The sequence below is a fragment of the Podarcis pityusensis genome (assembly GCF_964106645.2).
Source record: "Podarcis pityusensis genome assembly, chromosome: 1".
NCBI lineage: Eukaryota > Metazoa > Chordata > Lepidosauria > Squamata > Lacertidae > Podarcis > Podarcis pityusensis.
In genome coordinates, this window is record NC_138028.1 from 122637076 (window position 1) to 122652128 (window position 15053).

Here is a 15053-nt window from a genome sequence, read left to right on the forward strand (position 1 = left end):
TCCATTCGTGGAAGAAAACCACATTTTATTTATTGCCAGCCAGCCATATTACAGTGGTACCTCGCAAGACGATTTTCCCTATGGGCTTGCTTTGCAAGACGGAAACGTCTTGCAAGTTTGTTTCCTTTTTCTTAAAACCGTTAATACAGTTGCGACTTGACTTCGAGGAGCAACTCATAGCACGCGGTGTGGTAGCCTTTTTTGAGGTTTTTGAAGACTTTGGTGATTTTTGAAGCTTTTCCAAAACTTTTCCGACACCGTGCTTCGCAAGACAAAAAAAACCGCAAGACGAAAAAACTCGCGGAACGAATTAATTTTGTCTTGCGAGGCACCACTGTACTTCTTGTTGGCTAAATGTTGAAAGAGCAGTGATATATATGCCATAGAATTCTACAAATGCACCTGTAATATAATGTTTTGCGCCAAGAAAAAGCAACAGATACAGTATATCCCTGGAGGTACCTTGGTTGGGGTTTGGAGGGGCTCATGTGCTTGATATTTTTAATTAATTTATTTAAACTTTTGCATGTTGCTTTTCTGCCTCATATAAAGAAGGCCAAGCTTGAGTTATGCCCGGACAATAATGCAACAATTGGATATGTATGAGAGTCAGAATGGGTGAGAATGGATAGGTCTCATTCCGTTTTTTGTCAAGGAAATATAGAAAGGTTCATCTGAAGTTCTTTTTGTTTGTTTTTGTTTTGCAAAAGTTCGTTGTTTAGCAAGGAGGGGGTTTTCTCTGCTACGAAGGGAAGCTTAACGCATTGTTGAAGGTGTGAATAAACTACAGTAATCGTGCAAGGCTTCCATTTTCTAGAAATTGTAAAATGTGGAATCATTAGCAGGGTGAAAACCAGGATATAGCAACTGGTCCTGTCCAACAGAGATAGCAGGAGCTCAGTCTTGAAGGGTTGTAATGCCAAACTCTTGAGGGCAGTGCCTTGAACTTTCACCATAACTGGGAGCAGTTTTGCATGCCTGGGTATTGTGGAGGAACAGGAAACGGCCTGCACTTTTTTGCTCCTTTGTCTCACTCCAAATGTGTTGCAACACCTCCTCCTGAAAGACATGTGCAAGCTCTTGGACTTGGCTTACTAGAAAGCAGAAAGTAAGTCTGTGTGCTCTCCGCTTGGCACAACGCTGCTTTCCAAATGCCCCCAAAGGTAATCCCTGTAATTACGTTGTCGTTGGCGGTTTTAAGACCCAAGCAACAAGAGGCTGTTGTAAGCATTAGAATCATAGAATCATAGAGTTGGAAGAGACCACAAGGGCCATCGAGTCCAACCCCCTGCCAAGCAGGAAACACCATCAGAGCACTCCTGACATATGGTTGTCAAGCCTCTGCTTAAAGACCTCCAAAGAAGGAGACTCCACCACACTCCTTGGCAGCAAATTCCACTGTCGAACAGCTCTTACTGTCAGGAAGTTCTTCCTAATGTTTAGGTGGAATCTTCTTTCTTGTAGTTTGGATCCATTGTTCCGTGTCCGCTTCTCTGGAGCAGCAGAAAACAACCTTTCTCCCTCCTCTGTGTGACATCCTTTTATATATTTGAACATGGCTATCATATCACCCCTTAACCTCCTCTTCTCCAGGCTAAACATGCCCAGCTCCCTTAGCCGTTCCTCATAAGGCATCGTTTCCAGGCCTTTGACCATTTTGGTTGCCCTCCTCTGGACACGTTCCAGTTTGTCAGTGTCCTTCTTGAACTGTGGTGCCCAGAACTGGACACAGTACTCCAGGTGAGGTCTGACCAGAGCAGAATACAGTGGCACTATTACTTCCCTTGATCTAGATGCTATACTCCTATTGATGCAGCCCAGAATTGCATTGGCTTTTTTAGCTGCCGCGTCACACTGTTGGCTCATGTCAAGTTTGTGGTTAACCAAGACTCTTAGATCCTTTTCACATGTACTGCTCTCAAGCCAGGTGTCACCCATTAGACAAGAGTATATTGAAAAAACGACTAGGCAAAACTGCAATACGTTTAACCAATTTGTATGCAAGAGGGGTCAGAAAGAACAGTGAAATCAGACATTTAGAAATAGGCGAAGAAAATGCAACTCTGCCTAATCCTGGTGGTAAGATTTGGCAGCAGGGTTCCAGATGTAGAATAATTATCAGTCCGTATTCCAAAGGTGCACTTAATTCTAGCCAGATAGCCAAAAAGGCTGCCTCATATTCCAGCAATCAGGAATGCAGCTTAGCGTTCACAGGTAAGATCGTCAGACAAGTCACTTGGTGACTGACATCATGCAACCCATGTGACTTGGGGCCAGTCATAGGGCACCTCATGTGTAAGCTACGTCTGTACCAAACTTAATTAACTGCTTGCATTAGAACAGCTTTGGGTTTAGGCAAGAAGATGTGAGCACGAACCTTTCTCCCTGTGGGAATAATGGCTATGAGTAGGAAATCTGAATGGTCCGGTCCATAATTTGGCTTGGTGGCTCATTCTATGTAATAGGGTTAGCAAACTTGTTGATTCTGACTGGAAAGGTTTGTTCAAAGGACAGGAATCTTTTAAAAAAAACATGATTAATTGAAGTTGAATTAATGTTTTCTCAGGCTTTCAGGTGTGTAGGCAGCCAGGACACAGCAATCTTTCTATCGAGCTTAGTGGCACTTTGCTTCAAAAGCAATATAAAATAACAAAGCAAAAACAATAAGGTAGGATCTCTCTTTTTAAAGAGCAGCCATTGGAACACAGACAGCACCATGGTATTTTTCAAATGAGTTTTTTGTGTGTGAATTTTCTTTTGTTGAAAGTTGCCTTGGGTGTTTTTGCTGCACCCGCCAACAAACTTAGTGATATTGGTGTTTTTTGTTTTGTAAAATGATATACATTTGCCTGCCTCATTATCATACCTATCATCTCTCTGAAATTAGTCTTGTGCAACACGAACTTCTGTGGGTTTTCATCTCAAATTTACTATCTCAGTCTGGGACAGAAGAGGAAGCCTGCTTAGTAAGTCAATTAGTAAGTAGGCTAAGTGAGTAAAGAGTGTGTGAATGCATATTCCATTCACTTATTTTTTCTTGAGTTACACATTCAAATAAATCACATGTATAGCTTTCCTTAAGACTGTTTGTTTTCAGTACAGGAGATGGGGAATTGCATATTTGATTGGGCCCTCTCATCAAACTCTCCTTTGCTACAGAAAACAGACATGTCAGTCTGGAAGATTCTAGGCTAGAATCCTTTCATTCATCTAGATAGATACATAGATATATAGGAACCATTCAAATTCAACTTCATTTAAAATATATAATTCATTGTCCAAGGCTATTCACTTGTGATTCAGCCAGGCTTGTATGTGGAATGTTGTTAAATGGAAAATATTCTGCACTTTGTGCTTTTCAGTGGAAGAAGCACATTTATGCTAGGTTGGAAAATCCTGCAAATCAAGTCCTTTCAAAAATCACATGCCAGCTTTACAGAATAAACTGTCTTGGATTGTGAATGGAAAAGAAATTTGGTTAGGTTCTCAAACCTACCTAATTTGCACTTCCTGAAAGTGCATGTGAACCAGAATGCAGCTGTCCTTTGAAATTAGCATTTCTTCAAATTTTGTGATTCAGTCCTCCAGCCAGAAATGTGTACAAAAGTGCATATCTTAGGGGAAATGTGCCTAAAAATCCACGTATTAGTGAATGTAAGGTTAAAAAACAACAACCAGTATGAGGGGAAATTGGTTGCAAAAATGCGCAGTAACATGTTGATGAATTTTGATGAGGACAAGCTAATGCTGAAATGTGGTTTATGCTGGCAGAGCAATTCCATAACGAAGATGTGTCGTGTGATTAATTGTTATGTTTATTGTTAAAGTGTTACACTGCTTCCTATAGCTGTGAGCTGTGCTCCAAGGATCGTTCACCAATAGGGAATGTCCCTCAACTAGGACTGCATCCTTGCGCTTAGCTATTCTTAGGAAGTTTGAAGAAAAAAATATAGGGGATTATGATTTTTCCTCAATGGACTCAAAGGTCAAGTCCTCACAGCAGCTGTCCCTCTGCTCTCCATCTCAGTCTCCTGTAGCCAAGCAGAGCAAGTCCATCTATCTCCCTTAGAGCCTCAGATCTCTCCTGAGCAAACGTTCATTGTTTTGCCTACGCTGAGCAGTTGGGAGCAGAGCAGCCAACATCCTATTGGAACTGAAGACAGTGTAACAACGTAAGAAGCTCCCTTATAACTGAGTTAGTCCATCCAGCCCAGTATTGTCTAACCTGACTGACATTGGTTCTCCAGGGTTTCAGCCAAGGGGGCCTTCTTACTCCTACTTGTAAAAGTCTGGGGTTGGATCTGACTTTTCATTTGCAACATATGTGCTCTACTACTGAAGAGCACATGGTCAGGTGCCTATCTCGGGCGACAGGGTGCATGGGGGCATCACATCCCAATGTAGATTGTTCTTCCCCACTTGTTCCCACTCTTCATTCGCCCCTTTTTCCCTGGCGGGAAGGGGGCACCATTTTGCCTTAGGTGCCAAAATGTCTTGGGCCAGCCCTGACTGTGGTGAACTGCTGTTTCACTGTTCTCAATATTGACCGTTACCCTTTCCCAGAAGTCCAGAGGGAAGTGAGAGATCCTTTTGCCTAGTTGCTGGGTGGAATTTCTTTGCACGTGCCCAGCCAGATGGGAAGATCTTCCGTATTAATTTCCTTCTGTGGGTTTTGAGTGGTGCTGAAAAATGAGCATCCTGAACGTGGAACTGGAACTTTGTAAATTTTTTAATCCTGTTTGTAACATCATACTCATGCGAATTGGGGTCCCCACCGATGGTTTCAATAAAACAAAGCATGGAAGCAAAATATCTGAGGAACATGACCTGCTGTTGAGTATTAACCGTATCTTCTTTAATCTCCTTGGGTTATGAGCCCATGAAGAACGGCAAGACACTGAACTTAGCTCACTGCTGTTTAAGTCAGATAATCTCTTCAATGTGTGTCCACTTAACTGTCATCTGGGAAGTGAATTTCCTTATGTTTCTGACAGTTCAGGATTACTGGCCCTGATAAACAAAGGGTCTAAGTGAGTTGTAGCTCCCTTAACAAAATGCAGAACCCTGAAGGAAGGGGAGGGGAAAATAAGTCAAGTAAAATGACAGCATCAGAATAATGTCAGTTTATTCTTAAAGGAAAAGACATATTGTGAAATTGCAATATTAGTTTCATTGTGCAAAGGTGCAATGTGGCAATTATTATTTTCCATTTCCAGCTTTGATCTGCTGAAGGCAGCATATACTTAGTTCTCCTTCTTCCCATTTCATCCTTACAACAACCCTGTGATGTCGGTTAGGTTGAGAGCGAGTGACTGGCTCATGATCATCCAGTGAGTTTCATGGCTGGCCCAGAGCTCTTAGAAGAACTGGAGATGTCCAAAATAGAATTTAGGAACAATGCGTTATTTTTCTTCTGAATTGAAGTGCAGTTGAGCCAGCCCCGTGCATGGACAGCCAGCGAATAGACAACATTATACAATCTCTCCCTTTAAATGGGAGACGTACAATTCTGCTATAATGCAAAATTCTCGTGGAAATTAGGAACAATAACCGAACTTAGCAAAATGCTAAGTAATTAAATAAAGCATTCTTTTCTGAAAGTATCATGGGAAGTAGTCTTACAGAGAATATAGGCATAAGATGTGTTTTAGTTCATTCTTGCATAATAATCATTTTGTTTTGTTTTGTTTTTCAAAGGCTGGACTACAGTGGACCTTCACGGGAGTTTTTCTTCCTGGTATCAAGAGAACTCTTCAACCCATATTACGGCTTGTTTGAATATTCAGCCAACGATACTTACACTGTGCAAATAAGCCCCATGTCTGCCTTTGTGGACAATCACCATGAATGGTAAGAGTGATGAAACATTATTACTACTGTCTACCCATAAAGGGACGCGGGTGGCACTGTGGGTAAAACCTCAGAGCCTAGGGCTTGCCGATCGCATGGTCGGCGGTTCGAATCCCCGTGGCGGGGTGAGCTCCCGTCTTTCGGTCCCAGCTCCTGCCCACCTAGCAGTTCGAAAGCACCCTTAAAGTGCAAGTAGATAAATAGGTACCGCTTTTTAACGTGAAGGTAAATGGTGTTTCCGTGTGCTGTGCTGGTGCTGGCTCGCCAGAGCAGCTTCGTCACGCTGGCCACGTGACCCGGAAGTGTCTCCGGACAGCGCTGGCCCCCGGCCTCTTAAGTGAGATGGGCGCACAACCCTAGAGTCGGACACGACTGGCCCGTACGGGCAGGGGTACCTTTACCTTTTACCCATAGACCCCTAATTTTGACATGTGTTTATTTAGTTGCATGAATAGGGTCCCCCAAAAGAGCTGTACACAGGGCCCCGTAGACCATAAATCCAGGAAAGAGCATGCCTAGATTTCCAGTTTTCTGTCACCTTCTGAATTTCATTCTTTCAATGTGGGGGAAGATCCCAAAACAAACCCCAATCCATCAGAACACAAGCACAACCAGAAATCATGGCTTATCTTTTGTCTTTGATCAGCTTATCGGACTGAGGTGCTGCTCTAAAACTTTCATTCTTTTTAATTCACCAGTGAAATTTGCAAATGTCCCCCCCCCCTGTGTTAAATGTTGCTCTTGTTTCTTGCATGTTCAGTGTGGAGATCAATAAAAAGTTGTGGTTTCGTAAATGACTGGTTAGTGTTTTGCCAGCTCTATGGGGATCCACATTTGTATTAGAAAGCAAACAGCCCAATAGCTGCAACAGAAAGCCACTCTGTCAATTCGGATGCAAAAATAACATTAAACAGAATAAAGTCGGCCAGAAAGAGATTTCAATCGGTGTTTACTGCCTCACATTGGGCCGGGTCCTTTCCATGAATACAGATTAGGGAATTGGGGGAGGGGGCAGAGAGAGTGACCCGTTTTCTTACGCAGGAAGAAACAGTGTCATTCCCAACACTATTTAGGACTATTCCGCATTAGGTTTTGTGTTTTGTTTTGTTTTTAACTGCGGGGCCTGTGTAGTCTGAGGTATGTTTCAATGGGTGCCATACGAATGTGATCTGATATTTTTAAGCAAAGAGGGTGATGTGTTGTGAGTTATGTTGTTTTATGCATGATTAAAATATATACAATGCTTTTTTTCTAAAAAAAATTTTTTAGGGGTACTCTGATTTTCCTACTCCTAAACTGCCCCTCAATGAGGCCAAAATTAGATTAACAAAACGTTTAGGGGTATTCATACCCCTGCATACCCCCAGAAAAAAAGCACTCTGTGTGTGTGTGTGTGTGTGTGTGTGTGTGGTGCCTGAGTTACGCTTTTTGCACAGTAAATAAATAAGTAAATCAGACCCCTGCAGGCAGAGTTATAGTGGCTTAAAAGGACTGCATATATGTATCAGCTGGCTTCCACAAACATGAGTACGCAGCTGTTGCTGTAGGTCTTCCTGTTGTCTTATAATATCTCCCCAATCCCTGGGGCTATGAAACTGCTTTTTCAAGGTTTTTATTTCCAAGGATCCTGTTGCTTTAACAAGTTGCATGTTGGGCAGAGATTCAGAAGATGAAGCATTTTCTTCCACCTACCCCTAGGAGCATAGAAGGCTGTCTTAATACTGAGCCAAACCATTGGTCTAACTAGCTCAAGGTTGTTGACACTGACCAGGGCCGGACCTCTCCCCAAGCCTGCAAAAAGCTTCACCTCCCCCATTTAAAAAAAAAAAAAACTGTTTCTGCAGTTGCTAAAGGCCCAAAAGCCTGGCCAGAAAAATCTAGCAGCTGCCTACCCAGTTGAAGTTACTTCAGGCATGGAGTGACACATATTGGATAGAAAGGATATTTCCCCCAGATTATTTTTCCAAAGAGTTTTCCTCTTTCTCTGAACTTAGGCTAATCATAAATATCGATGTGCCATCTATCCTCAGTGGCTGCATCTCTTGCCATTTCTTAATTTTTTTGAAGGATGACCATTGCATAAAGAAGCTTAATGAAGTGTTGTGTTTCTATGTGAAGTGATGAATAAGATTTTAAAAGAGGGAAGGATTCCGAATACCTGGAAGGAAGCATATATTACTTTAATACCTAAAAAAGATGTGGATGCCTTAGAGGTGAAGAACTATAGGCCGATTTCGTTATTAAATAACGATTATAAACTGTTTGCGGATATAATGGCAGAAAGACTAAAAAGGGTATTAAAAAGTAGAATTCATAAAGATCAAACGGGCTTCCTACCAGGAAGACAACTAAAGGATAACGTAAGAAATGTGATAGATATTATTGAATACCTGGAAACTAGAATAGATAAACAGGCGGCCTTGATATTTATCGATGCGGAGAAGGCATTCGATAATGTCTCTTGGCGCATTCTGATGGAAAATTTGAAAAGGATGGGGATGGGAGAAAGATTCAGAAAAGGTATAGAGGCTATCTATCATGAGCAAAAGGCAAAACTTATAATAAATAATACTACATCAGAATTTTTTGATATTTCTAAAGGGACGAGGCAAGGCTGCCCTCTGTCCCCCCTATTATTTATCTTAGTATTGGAAGTACTTACTAAGAGGCTGAGGGATACAGCAGAGGTTAAAGGAGTCAGGGTAGGAACTAAGGAACACAAAATTAAAGCTTTTGCGGATGACATTGCTCTAACATTAGAAGATCCAAAGCACAGTGTAAAAGAAGCCCTACAAAAAATTGAAGAGTTTGGTGCTGTGGCAGGCTTTAAGGTCAATAAGAATAAGACTAAAATACTGACTAAAAATGTATCTAAAGAAGATATAGTAGACCTAGAACAAAAAAACGGAATTATGACGGCAAAGAAGGTGAAGTACCTTGGAGTCTGGATTACGGCTAAGAACATCAATCTATATAAGGATAACTATGAGGTCACCTGGAAGAACATTAAGAAAGACTTAGAAATCTGGGAGAGAATGAGATTATCTTTTTGGGGGAGGATAGCGGTTATTAAAATGAACGTTTTGCCTAGAATGTTATTTTTATTTCAAACCATCCCGGTACTTAAAGGTTTAAAGCAATGTAAAGAATGGCAAAGAGCCTTGGCGAGATACATCTGGCAGGGAAAAAGACCGCGAATAAAAATGAAAATACTGGTAGATAAAAAAGAAAGAGGGGGTCTCTCCCTTCCGGACTTATGTTTATACTATGAGGCGGCGTGTTTATCATGGTTGAAAGACTGGATAACGCCAGAAAACAGAGACATCTTGGATCTTGAAGGCTTCGATAACAGGTACGGGTGGCACTCGTACCTGTGGTATGAAAAGGTGAAAGTACATAGAGGCTTTTTAAACCATATTTTTAGAGGGCCAATATTCCAAGTATGGGAAAGAAATAAAAACCTATTGGAAAGGAAGACACCCTGGTGGATCTCACCAACAGAGGTGTTAACGGTCAAAAAAGTTAATATGGAAGGGAAGAATCCTACCTATGAAGAACTGACTAGGAAAACGGATCAAGGTATAAAACTTAGACCCTATGAAGAGATTAAAAACTCATTTACTGGGTGGTTGCAATACCACCAGGTAAATAACCTGTTAAAAGAAGATAAAAAGAAAATAGGATTCGAAGATAAAAAATCCAAATTCAATGTGGAAGTTGTTGAAGGAAAGAACAAAATACTGTCTAGAATATACGATATTTTATTGGAGTGGTATACAAAAGACGAGGAGGTGAAGGAGGTTATGACTAAGTGGGCAATAGACATCGGCTATAACATCGATTTTGAGAGATGGCTAGAATTATGGAATACTAACATGAAGTTCACGGCATGTATGGCATTAAGGGAAAATATGTGGAAAATGATATTTAGGTGGTACCTCACACCAGTGAAACTGGCTAAGATCTATAGGTTAAAGAACAAAAGATGTTGGAAATGTGGAGAAGTAGATGGTGACTTCTACCATATGTGGTGGTTATGCAGCAAAGTGAAAGGCTTTTGGGAATCGATTTATAATGAGCTTAAAAAAATTTTTAAATACACGTTTCCCAAAAAACCTGAAGCCTTTCTGCTAGGAATGACAGGTAAAGAAATCAAAAAAGAAGATAAGGTACTATTTTTATATGCCACAACAGCCGCAAGAATCATGTTAGCACAAAATTGGAAAACGGACGCCATACCTAATATAAGTGATTGGCAGATTAAATTAACAAATTATGCCGAGCTCGCTAGAATAACAGGAAGAATAAGAGATCAAGATGAACAGAAATTTCATGATAATTGGATTAAATATTGGATATATATTGGGACTAAACTTTAAACGACACTGGCGGGATTGGAATAACTCTAACAGTAAAAGGTTATTATGTAAAAGAGATAAAATACGTGAATATAAAGTCTATTTGATACTTACCAAACGAGTGGAAGGAAGTTCAAGGCTTGGCAGAGCCTAAAATAAATGTATTTATGATTTATGGAATGAATATATTATGTGTAATTTAAGTATTGGACTTTGTATAAGTTTATATGTATATATGTATAATACCAATAAAAATTTATCAGTGAAAAAAAAAAGAAGAAGAAGAAGCTTAATGAAGTGTTGTGTTTCTAAAGGACCATGTGGAAATATTATGCCAAATAATTCCGTGTATTAACTGAATGTTATTTTAACAAGTGTATTTAAGGGTTTTTAGTGGCTAGTGCTGTAAAGGCTCATCACTGAACAAAAGAATAAGCCCGATCTGCTCTCTTAATTTCTCTTACGCAGGTTCAGGTTTAGTGGTCGAATCCTGGGTCTTGCTCTAATACACCAGTATTTATTAGATGCCTTCTTCACACGACCATTTTATAAAGCCCTCCTCAGAATGTGAGTATGAGTCTTTTTCATGGTGAACCTTCTGTCAATTTCTTGTCCACAAAATAGGTGTCTAATTACAAGCCCAGTTAAGGCCTGCTATAATGATATTGATTGCTAATGAGATCATACGAATCCTTTATCATCAAGAGGTAAACCTTGGTGTATGCAGTTGACTATTGAAATACCGTATTTTTTCACCAGACCATAAGACGCACCTAGTTTTTGGAGGAGGAAAACAAGAAAAAAAATATTCTGAATCTCAGAAGCCAGAAGAACAAGAGGGATCGCTGCGCAGCGAAAGCAGCGATCCCTCTTGCTGTTCTGGCTTCTGGGATAGCTGCGCAGCCTGCATTCGCTCCATAAGACGCACACACATTTCCCCTTACTTTTTAGGAGGGAAAAAGTGAGTCTTATAGAGCAAAAAATACGGTATTTTGTTTCTTGTATGAATTCTTACCTTGTATTTTTGTGTGCGTAATCTTGGTATGAATTTACAGTTACAGTGGAACCTCGTTTGTCGAACGCTTCGGAACCCAAACGCCAGCAACCCAAAAGTGAATGCTTCCGTTTTCGAACACGCCTTGGAAGTCAGAACAGCTTCTGGGGCGTGTTTCTTCATTTATTAAAAGGTTTTCCGGAACGGATTACATTTGACAACTGAGGTTCCACTGTACCATATTGAGCAGGCAAAGCAATTGGAAGGTAGAAAGAAAAGACTTTGCTCCCTGCAATTGTCTAACCCTTACTACATATTAATAGAACAGAATTTCTTCTTTCTTTTTCCAAAAATATTTAAATTCAATGCAAACAATAAATTAATTTAGACTGTATAAAATGGTCCTTAGTTGTAGGTTTGGTCATTCGCTTTGCTACAGTAGGTGCACTGGGGGAACTGAAAGAGGAAAGATGGATTTTGTTCCGATTTGTGGGAAATAATTGTAGTTATGGGTACATGCAAAGCTGGCATTAATGTCAGCATGATGTCTCCGATCATGGAGCGCTCCAGTTCCTAATGATGACCAATATATCTTTGAGTAGGTAGGTAAATGTGTGTGGACTCGTTATTTTGGTTAAAATCAGCATGGGTGCAAAACAAAAAAAAAATATTTTGTTTAATAAAAAGATTCAAACAAATAAGTTATTTAGGACTTTTATGATTTTAATGTGTACTTTGGGGAAATATATACACCAGTAATTAAATAACTGCTTTTACTATTAAGATAAATTACTTCTAGATTCCTTTGAGCTTAAGTGGTGGTTCTTCGGATGTCTCTCTTTGCACTTTCTAGTATTGTAAGAATTTTCTGTCTTAACTTCTCTTCACATGCCGCCTCTTCCACCACTGCTATCATTTCCACTCCTCTAATTTATTCTTGTTTATGTTAGACTGTGTGACCTGAGTGACTTGGAATACCTTGATGAGGAGTTCCACCAGAGTTTGCAGTGGATGAAAGACAACGATATACATGATATCCTAGATCTCACATTCACTGTAAATGAAGAAGTCTTTGGACAGGTGTGCGCAATTTTTTTCCCTCTGAAAACTACATAGAAAAACTTATTTTTAGTTTCATTTCTATATTCTCTTCCTATATATCTCCTTTGTTGAGATGCAATGTCATTGGTGTGTTGTTTCTGCAGGTTTCCTTCCCTCTCGAATACAAAGTTTTTAATGTTAATGTTCACAACTCTGTATTACCAGTTACCGGTCCAGCACAGCTTTAAAAGGCTGACTCTGATACTATATAGTGTTGTGAGCTTGAGATGTGATTCCTTTGTGAAAATGAGCAATTCCTCTTTTATGAAAGTTATCTGGACTCTAAAATCTCTGCACAGATGCATCTGAGGCCGGAATTGGCCAGATTCATTTGTCCAAAATCAGATTTACAGTGGTACCTTGGTTCTCGAACTTAATCTGTTCCATTCGACTCCCGAAACCATTCAAAAACCAAGGCACGGCTTCCAATTGGCTGCAGGAGCTTCCTGCACTCGATCGGAAGCCGTTTCGGACATTTGGCTTCGGAAAAACCTTCACAAACTGGAACACTTACCTCTGGATTTGCGGTGTTCGAGCCAAGCCATTCTAGTACCAAGGTACCACTGTATTTAGATTGATTGTTGCTCCTTGTCCAAATGAGTAACTGTCATTCTAGCATTTCAAGGTAGCAAGTGCAATAGAGAACCACTTGACTCCATTGAGATTTGTAAGAGTTGAGTGCCCTGCTTTGCACTTCAGTCCATTGGGTGTCTCGGTAGAAACTGAGGGTGCCAGGCTTTCTCTTCACCACTCTGGCAGAGCCACTCCATTGTGAAGGAATCCCCTAACTTAGCAGACAGTGGGATTCTTGAAGCCGGGTAAGGAGCTTGCAACTTGAGGCCTGATGCATATGTTACCGCTGCAGTGCTGCTGCCAAAAATAGACATGCATGGTCTGGGCTCCACATCACAGTATCTACCCGCAAAATGGATTGTGTGGCAGCTTCCTATGTCATTGCCAGTGGTGCTAATGCAGACTCAGCACTCCCGTGGGAGGTGATTTGAGCTGACCTGCCTAATGGATGCTCAAAGAAGTTGCCACAGTGTTGTTGAGCTCTGACCACATGGAGGCATTTCTTTGGCACCTCTTCAGCCTGCAGCAGTATTGCTATGAATCAGTTTCTCTTCAGTATACATAGATGGGCAGGGTATAAATACATTATTATTATTATTATTATTATTATTATTATTATTATTATTGAATACTTTTGCAACTGTGCTATTAACTTGCCAGGATGGGAAGGAGTGATTTGAAATTCTTCTTTGCATGCGTTGCATGTGACTTCTTGTTGCAGTGTGTGTGTCAGTATTAGAAAGCTTCATTTCAATAATCTCTCTCTTTAGAATGTGAAGGCTTGTTTGTATATATCTCTTTGGGTTGTTGTTTTTTTTGGGGGGGGGGATTTCCTGCTTTGTACTTGATACCACTAGCCCAAGAGGGAGTTTTCAGCTTCTTCTTTTTTAAGCTGCCAGGGTTTCACCACTTCAAATAAGAATCTGCCATTGGGGGAATACGTTCAGCTTGATAATATAAGAAGCTCAGCTTGCAACAGATCCTTCTTCCTAACATTTTGGTGGTGGTTTGCCTTTTAAGATTACTGAACGAGAACTGAAGCCTGGAGGTGCCAACATCCCAGTCACAGAAAAGAACAAGAAGGAATATATAGAGAGGATGGTGAAATGGAGAATTGAGAGAGGTGTTGTGCAGCAAACAGAGAGTCTAGTGCGTGGCTTTTACGAGGTAAAAAAACCCCCCAAAACATTCTGATTATGTTTTCAATGTTTTACAATCCCCCCAGCATCGCACCATTCAGCAGGATTATTCGCGAGCCATGATTAATGCATCTCCCACAACTGACTAAATTGTCCTGAAAAGCATTGCATTGTCATTGGTACTACTGCATGTGCAGAATTCATCATTAAAGCCGCGGAGTCAGGTAATAAAGGCTACCTTTTGTAAGGAGCTGGGAAATGTAATGATCACTATTCGTGCTGCTAGCAGTCAGCAACTAATGCATGAGTTGAGGAGCCAATCATTTAGTCTGGACATAGCATTTCAATGTATGTTTAGAATATTGTACTGGGGTTATTACGTAGATTTTTGAGCTGCACTGAGGCCAGCTTGGTCCAGGATCCTTAAGAGTTCGTGCTTGGGAATAGGTCATTGGTCACCAACTCCCTCTTGTAGTTGGTGACCAATGACCTATTCCCAAGCACGAACTCATAAGGATTCTGGATATTACCATGGCAAGGACCTTCATCTATCTCTAGCAGTCAGTGGCAATTTGTGCTAGCAGTAATCCTTTCAGAGACCAAGGACCATCTTGCTGACTCCTTCCTCATCCCCGCCCACCCCCCACTATCCACATAATCTGTGCTAACGCATAAAAAAACACCGTATTGTTGTAGGATGCAGAAACTCTCAATTTATTAGTGGTTCCTGGGAATCTAATAGCAGTGGAGTAAACCCTGTTGGGGGACGCGGGTGGCACTGTGGGTTAAACCACAGAGCCTAGGACTTGGCGATCAGAAGGTTGGCGGTTCGAATCCCCGCAACGGGGTGAGCTCCCGTTGCTCAGTCCCTGCTCCTGCCAACCTAGCAGTTCGAAAGCACCTCAAAGTGCAAGTAGATAAATAGGTACCGCTCTGGTGGGAAGGTAAACGGCATTTCTGTACACTGCTCTGGTTCGGCAGAAGCAGCTTAGTCATGCTGGCCACATGACCCGGAAGCTGTATGCTGGGTCCCTTGGC

At 41.0% G+C, this 15053-nt stretch overlaps 1 protein-coding gene across 6 annotated transcripts in view; it reads left to right on the plus strand.

The window, feature by feature from the left end:
* Positions 1-15053, plus strand: part of HECW2 (HECT, C2 and WW domain containing E3 ubiquitin protein ligase 2) — a 197397-nt gene that overhangs the window by 170243 nt on the left and 12101 nt on the right. For 4 of the 6 annotated variants that reach the window (XM_081023226.1, XM_081023227.1, XM_081023229.1 and 1 more), the window contains 4 exons: positions 5698-5850; positions 10677-10775; positions 12153-12282; positions 13897-14043. In XM_081023226.1, coding sequence (XP_080879352.1) covers positions 5698-5850; positions 10677-10775; positions 12153-12282; positions 13897-14043 — 529 coding nt within the window. Of the gene's footprint in view, positions 1-5697; positions 5851-10676; positions 10776-12152; positions 12283-13896; positions 14044-14101; positions 14362-15053 lie in introns of those variants that run through there. The other 2 variants (XM_081023230.1, XM_081023231.1) reach the window with 2 other exon arrangements.